The sequence below is a fragment of the Symphalangus syndactylus genome, chromosome 21 (assembly GCF_028878055.3).
Source record: "Symphalangus syndactylus isolate Jambi chromosome 21, NHGRI_mSymSyn1-v2.1_pri, whole genome shotgun sequence".
NCBI lineage: Eukaryota > Metazoa > Chordata > Mammalia > Primates > Hylobatidae > Symphalangus > Symphalangus syndactylus.
Window position 1 is genome coordinate 86047756 of NC_072443.2, and position 7952 is coordinate 86055707.

The 7952-nt window shown below is 60.2% G+C and overlaps 1 protein-coding gene across 12 annotated transcripts in view; it reads left to right on the forward strand.

Moving 5' to 3' along the window:
- The window catches only part of CHID1 (chitinase domain containing 1), a 53631-nt gene that overhangs the window by 34332 nt on the left and 11347 nt on the right, over nucleotides 1-7952 (forward strand). For 5 of the 12 annotated variants that reach the window (XR_010118701.1, XR_010118697.1, XR_010118699.1 and 2 more), the window contains exons 11-14: nucleotides 5777-5857; nucleotides 6116-6158; nucleotides 6331-6429; nucleotides 6934-7065. Coding sequence is in view for 6 of the 12 variants with exons in the window: in XM_055260094.2 (XP_055116069.1) it covers nucleotides 5777-5857; nucleotides 6116-6158; nucleotides 6331-6429 (223 nt within the window). In the remaining 6 variants the exon portion in view is untranslated. Of the gene's footprint in view, nucleotides 1-5776; nucleotides 5858-6115; nucleotides 6159-6330; nucleotides 6516-6933; nucleotides 7908-7952 lie in introns of those variants that run through there. The other 7 variants (XM_055260095.2, XM_055260097.2, XM_055260090.2 and 4 more) reach the window with 3 other exon arrangements.

Here is a 7952-nt window from a genome sequence, read left to right on the forward strand (position 1 = left end):
TCCAGCCCCAGCCTTGTCGCTCCTCCAGCCTATACTGTGTCCTCTGCAGAGTGGAGCCCATCATTCCTTCGTCCTGTCTGTCACCCCCCAGGGGACGTCTGGGAGGCTGGCAGCCGCAGGGATTGAATCTTAGGCACGTGGCCCTCATCACTCCCGTGGCGTCTTTTGCTGCCACAACTCAGTGGACCTAGGCGTTTTCCTCCTCTCTATCTTGTGAATCTTTTACTGTGAGAATCTTCAAGCATAAAAATGCATAGAATGGTGTGGTGAGCCGCTCATGGCCACCCCAGTACTTGACTCCCTCGGCCTCATGTGGCGCCGAGAGTTTCAGCAACCCCAACCCCAATCCCCGGCCTCATGCTCACCGTGTGCTCCCAACACCCCAGCGCTCTCTGATAGCCTCTCCGCCATGCCCGGGGCCCTCAGTGTCTACAGCTTGTGCCTCTGGGAGCCTTGGCAGACTAGCAGCAGCTCCTGAGCACATCCCCAAAGGGGCCAGGTGCAGGGACTGGCTGGCATGTACCTGCGGGCCCAGCCACGCCCACCTCCACGAGAGGGAGACGGCAAGCCCTAGGGCTTCTGGTCAGGACATTGCTGGATCCCATATTTCAGACAGGACAGCCCCGAAGAAGGATGGCCACCCACCGAGGAGGGTTGTCTGGTTGAATTCAAGCTCTGAGAGGCGATTGAAACCTGTGAAGAAGATAGGAGCACTTGGCCTGGGGTTTCAGTGTCTGCAGGGTGGGCTTGGGGAGGGCCAGCCATCAGCTATGTCCTCCCTTCAGGAGGGGCCTGGGCCTGGCGTTGGGGGCTTCACCATTGCCCACAGCAGCTCTGGCCCTGGGTGGAGCCTGCAAGCCCCTCCTCCCACCAGCCAGAAGCAGCTGCACTCCCTTGGACCCGTTCCTTGGAGCTGGCTGCAGAGCCCTATGGGGGCTCCTGAGGGGTCCTAGGAAGCCGTTCTCTCAACACACACTCCTGAGGCCAGAGCCGGGCCTCGTGCACTTTTCCCTGCAGGAAGCTGTGCACTGCCAGGCTGTGTCTTCTGCCTGCTGCCTCCAGGACACGGAATCGTTTCCTAATGGTGGCTCAGGGCAGCTCACAGCATACCATGACTGCTATACCTTTGGAGCCAGTACAGCCCTAGCAGCCAGTCAGTCAAGTCCAAGGGGTGCTGTGTGTGGTGACTCACGCCTGTAATCATAACAGATTGTGAGGCCGAGGTGGGAGGATCACTTGAGGCCAGAAGTTTGAAACCAGCTTGGGCCACATAGCAAGACCCCCATCTCTACAAAAATGTTAAGTTAGCATGGTGTGGTGTTGCACACCTGTAGTCCCAGCCACTCAGGAGGCTGAGGCGGGAGGATTGCTTGAGCCTTGGAGGTCCAGGCTGCAGTGCGCTATGATCACACCATTGCATTCCAGTCTCCGTGACAGAACAAGACCCTATCTCTTTTTGTTTTGGAGATGGAGTTTCACTCTTGTCACCCAGTCTGGAGTGCAGTGGCTTGATTTCAGCTCACCGTAGCCTCCACCTCCCAGGTTCAAGCGATTCTCCTGCCTCAGCCTCCCAAGTAGCTGGGACTACAGGTGTGTGCCACCATGCCTGGCTAATTTTTTGTATTTTTAGTAGAGACGGGGTTTCACCATGTTGGCCAGGCTGGTCTCGAACTCCTGACCTCAGGTGATCCGCCTGCCTCGGCCTCCCAAAGTGCTGGGATTCCAGGTGTGGGCCACTGTGCCCGGCCCCCTCAGGCATCTGTGTTTAATCCTTGCCTTTTAGACCTCAGCAAACTCCCCAGGCTTTGGAGCAAGCCCCTCATCCCACTTATTTTGGTTTTCTGGAGCCCTTTCTCCAGGAGAAGTTTCCAAGCTGGTCTCCGTGGGGTGACCCCCCCACACATCAGGAGGCCCAAGAACATCTTTCTCACACTTGATCTGCTTTCTCCCTAGAAACGCGTCGAACCTCTGTCCCTGGTCCCCCTAAATTCCTCTATGTCGCGTCTCGGTGTGTTTTGTGTGTATATCCTGTTTGGCTTTCCTTGACCCTTTCTATTTGAGGCCTTGCAACTTTTTTTGAGATTGGATAAAATTCACATACCATAAAATGCACCATTTCAAAGTGGCATTTAATATGCTCACAGAATTGTGCAATCCTCATTACTGCTCCCCAGAAAGAAGCCCTGTGCCTTTTAGCAGTTGTGCCCTCTTTCTCTGCCCTAGCTTGTGCCCACCTGCAGCCCACCGTCTCTGTAGGTTTGTCTGTTCTGGATGTTTCTGTGAGGCCGAGCTGTCCGTGTTCATTGCGTCCTTATTCCTTACATCCTCCGCGTCCATGTGCTTATCCCTCCCCTGGGCTCCTGCGGCACTCCCTGCACCCACTCTCGGAATTTCACCTTCCCCTGCCTTCTCTGTGGCCCTTCCTTCCTCCCAGGCAGGCCCCTCGCTCGCTCCCCACTCACTGTGGCTGGTGTCTGCTCCCCGAAAGACCTCTGTGGCCCTCGTTCCTCCTGGGAGCCTGGCCCCCTGGTGTGCTTGTCCATCACACCAGCCATGCTCCTCAGGGTCTTATAAGCCCTCAAGGGGGTCCCAGTTACCAGCCTGGGTGGGCACTCAGGCCCCCCAAGGACCCAGCCCTTCTGTGTGTCTGCGGCCCTCTGAGGACTGTCCTACCTCCACTGTGGGCCTGGACTCCCTCTGCTGTGCCTGCAGCTGCCCGTCCTCACTCAGCCCCGCCCCCACACCCGGTGGTCTCACCCTCCCTCCCCAGGAGTGACTCTCGGACCCTCCCTGGGCTTTTGGGAGCTGGGCACGCACCCCCACCCAGCACCTGGGCTCCAGCTTCTCCTCGTCCCCAGGGCCTGCTTGGGAGTAGCGATTCCTGGGGTTGGGGTCCCTGACAGCGTCCTGGTCATGGCTGCCCCCACAGTGTGGTCACCACCCACTCACCAAACCACCAGGCTGGGGCTCCTGAGTGGGAGGCACCCAGTGCTCTCAGGAGTCCTGGCCACCCCCAGCTTCACCTCCTTCCGGAGGCAGCAGATTTTGAGCAGTGACCACAGAGGCCCCCCAGGAGGAGGAGTGTGTGGCATGGCCAGAGCTCCGCACAGCCCGAGGGCCAGCCCTGCCCTGAGGCATCTGCCCTGCCCTAAGGCATCTGCCCACGACCCTGCACGTCCCATTCTTCTCATAGAGCCACCCAGCAGATATTGGGGTGGGGGGGAAACTGCAAATTACATCAACAACACCTTGAGTGGTGTTTCAGTTAAGGATAATGCAGTAATTTTAGAGCTGTCTGATGGGGTTGTGGCTATGCTGGCAGCCTCCATGACGTTGCCTGGCCTGGAGGGGCTTCTGGAAGGACCATGTTTGCATGTGGCCATTGAGGGGCCTGGCCCAGCCACAGGAGGGCAGGGGTCCAGCAGTACTTTTCCATGCCTGGTATGGCTGGAGCTGCCAGCCACTGCTGCCATCCCATTACCAGCATCCAGGGGGACCGGGTGCGGTGGCTCACACTTGTAATCCTAACACTTTGGGAGGCTGAAGCAGGCAGATCACTTGAGGTCAGGAGTTCAAGACCAGCCTGACTAACACGGAGAAACCCATCTCTACTAAAAATACAAAAACCAGCTGGGCATGGTGGCGGGTGGCTGTGATCCTAGCTACTTGGGAGGCAGAGGTGGGAGAATTGCTTGAACCCAGGAGGCAGAGGTTACAGTGAGCCAAGATCATGCCACTGCACTCCAGCCTGAGTGACAGCGAGACTTTGTCTCAAAAAAACAGAAACAGGCGTCTAAGGGAAACTATCCGGGTTGGGGAGGCTGCCCGAGTGCTGTTTCCCACCCTCCCTGCCATGTGTCTGCCGGGGTCTGATGTCTGCAGAGCAGCCTCCGTGCCCCGAAAGGCCAGAGCTACCCGATGGGGTCTGGCACTTTGTTTTTTTGTTTGTTTGTTTGTTTTGTTTTTTTTGAGACGGAGTCTTGCTCTGTCACCCAGGCTGGAGTGCAGTGGCGCGATCTCGGCTCACTGCAAGCTCCGCCTCCCGGGTTCACGCCATTCTCCTGCCTCAGCCTCTCCGAGTAGCTGGGACTACAGGCGCCCGCCACCACGCCCGGCTAATTTTTTGTATTTTTAGTAGAGACGGGGTTTCACCGTGGTCTCGATCTCCTGACCTCGTGATCCGCCCGCCTCGGCCTCCCAAAGTGCTGGGATTACAAGCGTGAGCCACCGCGCCTGGCCAAGTCTAGCACTTTGTCTAGCACTGCTGGGCGGGTTGCATCTGCTCCCGCTCACAGCTCTGAAGTGACATGTGCCCTAGTCTGGAAGAGGCTCCCAGTGTCAAGGGGACTCTGCCCTGCTCAGGACACCAGCAGCCTCTCCCGTTTGGGAGCCTCAGACATCGCACTTCTCCTGGGCAGGAGCAGAAAGGTGGCTGGAGGTGCGGTCCTGTGGCCATTTCTCACTTGGATAAACCCTGCACTGTCCATCCGTGACCCCTTAGGATCCTGCGGGTGTCTGTGCCACACGGCCCAGGTCCCCGCGCCCCTGCGGCTGCCTACTGCCTGTCCTCCCTTCCCACGTGGCGCCCGGGCTGTAGGCCCTACACCAGGCCTCCTCCCTGAGGCTGCAGCCCCAGGCACGTGGGGGGCACCGTCCTCACGCAGCAGGCACGGTCATGTTCCATTGTCAGCTGCCTCCACCTGCACAGACTCGTGTCTGCGGAGACCAGAAGCTTCCAGAACCATCTGTTGGTGCTGCTGGTGGCTGTGGCCCACAGTGTTCTGGAACCACCTGCCCTGGTCCCAGATGTGCAGTGTGAGATGTGCACACGCTTAGGGTCCCGTGGCTTTCTGGAAACCACAGGCGTGTCTCCAGCACCTTGGGAATGAGCCTGTCCTCTGTGGGAAGGAGGGGGTGGTTCTCAAACCACTGGCTCTTGGTGCTCAGGAGGGGCCTGCTGCAGTCCTGGGCATGGGGTGGTCGTTGTTCAAGACTGAGGCAGACTCAGGCTTTGAAAGGGTGCAGAGGCCAGGCGCAGTGGCTCACGCCTGTAATCCCAACACTTTGGGAGGCCAAGGCGGACAGATCACGAGGTCAGGAGTTCGAGAGCAGCCTGGCCAATGTGGTGAAACCCCCGTCTCTGCTAAAAAATACAAAAATTAGTCGGGCATGGTGATGCGCGCCTGTAGTCCCAGCTACTCAGGAGGCTGAGGCAGAAGAATCACTTGAACCTGGGAGGCAGAGGTTGCAGTGAACCAAGATCGCACTACTGTACACCAGCCTGGGCGACAGAGCAAGACTCCGTCTCAAAAAAAAAAAGTGCAGAAACCACCGCCCTGGGCAGCCATCCCCAGTACGAGGCACTGCCCATTAGCCCAGGGCCAGGGCAACCTGAGGCCTGTCTGGTTAGCCTCTCACCTGGGGTCTGGACAGAGTGAGGAGTCCTGTCCAGCAGCCGCTGCGTAGCCTGAGGGCCACCCTCAGGGTCAGGCAGTTTCAGGCCCCGTGTCACTCTCCAGGCCACTGAAAGGACTCGGTGGGGCGGCTTCTCCCGAGGAAGCTCCTGGAAGCTGAGGTTTCCTCGAATACAGGGTTCACAGGGCCTGGGGCTCTGGCCACCCCCCCGGTTGTCCCCCAGACCACTGGGGACAGTGGCTCCCTCGACCTGTTGCCCCGAGTGGCCCTGCCCCTGCTGAGAGCCACAGCCTTTGGGGGTACAGGGTGGGGCTGTGGGGGATCTGGGTGGGCTCCCAAACCCATACCCTGGTCTCCCCAGGTACATCCAGACACTGAAGGACCACAGGCCCCGGATGGTGTGGGACAGCCAGGCCTCAGAGCACTTCTTCGAGTACAAGAAGTGAGTGTTTTGAAGTGCGTGGCCCGCCTCAGCCTTGTGTGCAGGGAGGGGCCCTGGAGGTGGAGATGAGGGAGCAGCAGGGCCCAGGGGGTCTCAGGGTCACGAGCTCACTCGCTGCTACTGGCCCCGGAGCACAGCTGGACAGCAGGTGGCCACCTGGCGGGTGGGAGGAGTACAGGCCCTGGACCTTGGCTGTAGGGGGAGGAGGCTGGAACCAGCAGAGGCGGTGGACGGGCTGACAGTCCCTTTGTCTTGCAGGAGCCGCAGTGGGAGGCACATCGTCTTCTACCCAACCCTGAAGGTGCGTGTGCTGCCAGCCATGGGACCGGGGGAGGGATGGGGCGTGCGACAGCCCAGCAGGCACTGACCTGGGGTCCCTGGGGTCCAGGCGGTGCTGCCCCTCGGCCTGGTGGACATCCCTGGGTGTTGGGGGACAGGCCCCAGCGGGTGCTCACACCTCCATCTGTGCCCAGTCCCTGCAGGTGCGGCTGGAGCTGGCCCGGGAGCTGGGCGTTGGGGTCTCTATCTGGGAGCTGGGCCAGGGCCTGGACTACTTCTACGACCTGCTCTAGGTGGGCATTGCGGCCTCTGCGGTGGACGTGTTCTTTTCTAAGCCATGGAGTGAGTGAGCAGGTGTGAAATACAGGCCTCCACTCCGTTTGCTGTGACGGGTCTGCTCAGTCGGGGGTCCTGGGCACCATGTGACTCCCCATCCTCCCATGAGGGGTCCCTGCCCTGGATGAGTCCTGGCTGGGGGACACCCCGAGAGCTCGAGCCCCTCCCACCCAGGCATCCACTGGCTGCCTCCTGTCAGCTGGGCAGGCGGGACCCACAGTACCTGCCCCACCAGGACAGCCTGGCTCAGGCCTTTCTGAGCTGCTTCTCACATCCTGGGCTGGATGTGGGTTTGGAAGCTCTGGAACCATCCCAGATTCGCCCACTCCTGGACTCGAGGGCCCTGGCAGGGACAGCTCTGCCCAGCATCACCCCAGGGCCTGGCAGTGATAGAGCTGAGAGCTCCACCCCCACATACCTGCCACCCACGTGGCCAGCCACAGCACGTGTGTCACCTGCAGAGAGCCACCCAGACGTCCCCACCGAGTCCAGCCCAGCAAGGGTGCAGGGGCTGCCCTGGAAATGGGCTCAGAGGAGCTTGGCCCACCCTCTTGAAACTGGCCCTGGACCTTGGCTCAGCTCTGCCGCCTCAGGTAGTGTGACCCCCAGGCCAGCCTGGCCACATCAGGGAGCATGGTGAGGGGCAACGGCAGGACCCGTGGGCCACATCGGGACAGGCATTTCCAGCGAGGGGTGGGGCAGAGGACATACGGCTGGCAGGCTACACCTACCCTGCCATGCAGCAGTGTCCAGGCTCTGGGGAGGCCCTGGGGAATTTGGAGGCATCATGAGCCCAGGCCTGGCGGCCCTCGTTCCCCTGCCCCTCATCACCATCCTGTCCTTGGCTGGCTGTGAGGACTCCCCTCCTCACCACTGGGGCCCACAGGGCTGAGGTGGGCAGTAGAGGGCATAGGTGGGTACCTGTCCCAGGCAAGGTCTCGGGGGGACAGAAGTGAGTCCAGGGAGTAGGTGGGCCTGGGCGTCCCTCACTGAGAATGCCGTGGGGGTGAGGACGGTGAGGACAGGGTGGGCACTGGGTTCTGGTTTAGAGTCAGTAATGTTAGGGCGCAGTGGGCAGGGGGTCAGGACATCTGCAGCAGGGGGTCAGGACATCTGCAGCCGGCGGTGAGGAAGCATGGTGGGGTCTCCTCCACAGGACGGGAGCTGGGGAGGGGGTCCTGGGTTGGACCCAAGGCACCCACGCTTGAGAAAGGCTCCACCAGACGTCAGGGAGGCCTGCGAGCCGCCACAGTGCAGGTGCAGTGGTTCCCGCTGCCTTGCTGCTGCTGCTTGACACAGGCATAGGAGATACAAGTGGTGTGTGCGGTGGCTCATGCCTGTAATCCCAGTACTTTGGAAAGCCGTGGCGGGAGGAACGCTGGGCAACATGGTGAAACCCCGTCTCTACCCACTAAAAATACAAAAATTAGCAAGACGTGGTGGCATGTGCATGTACTCCTAGCTACTCAGGAGGCTGAGG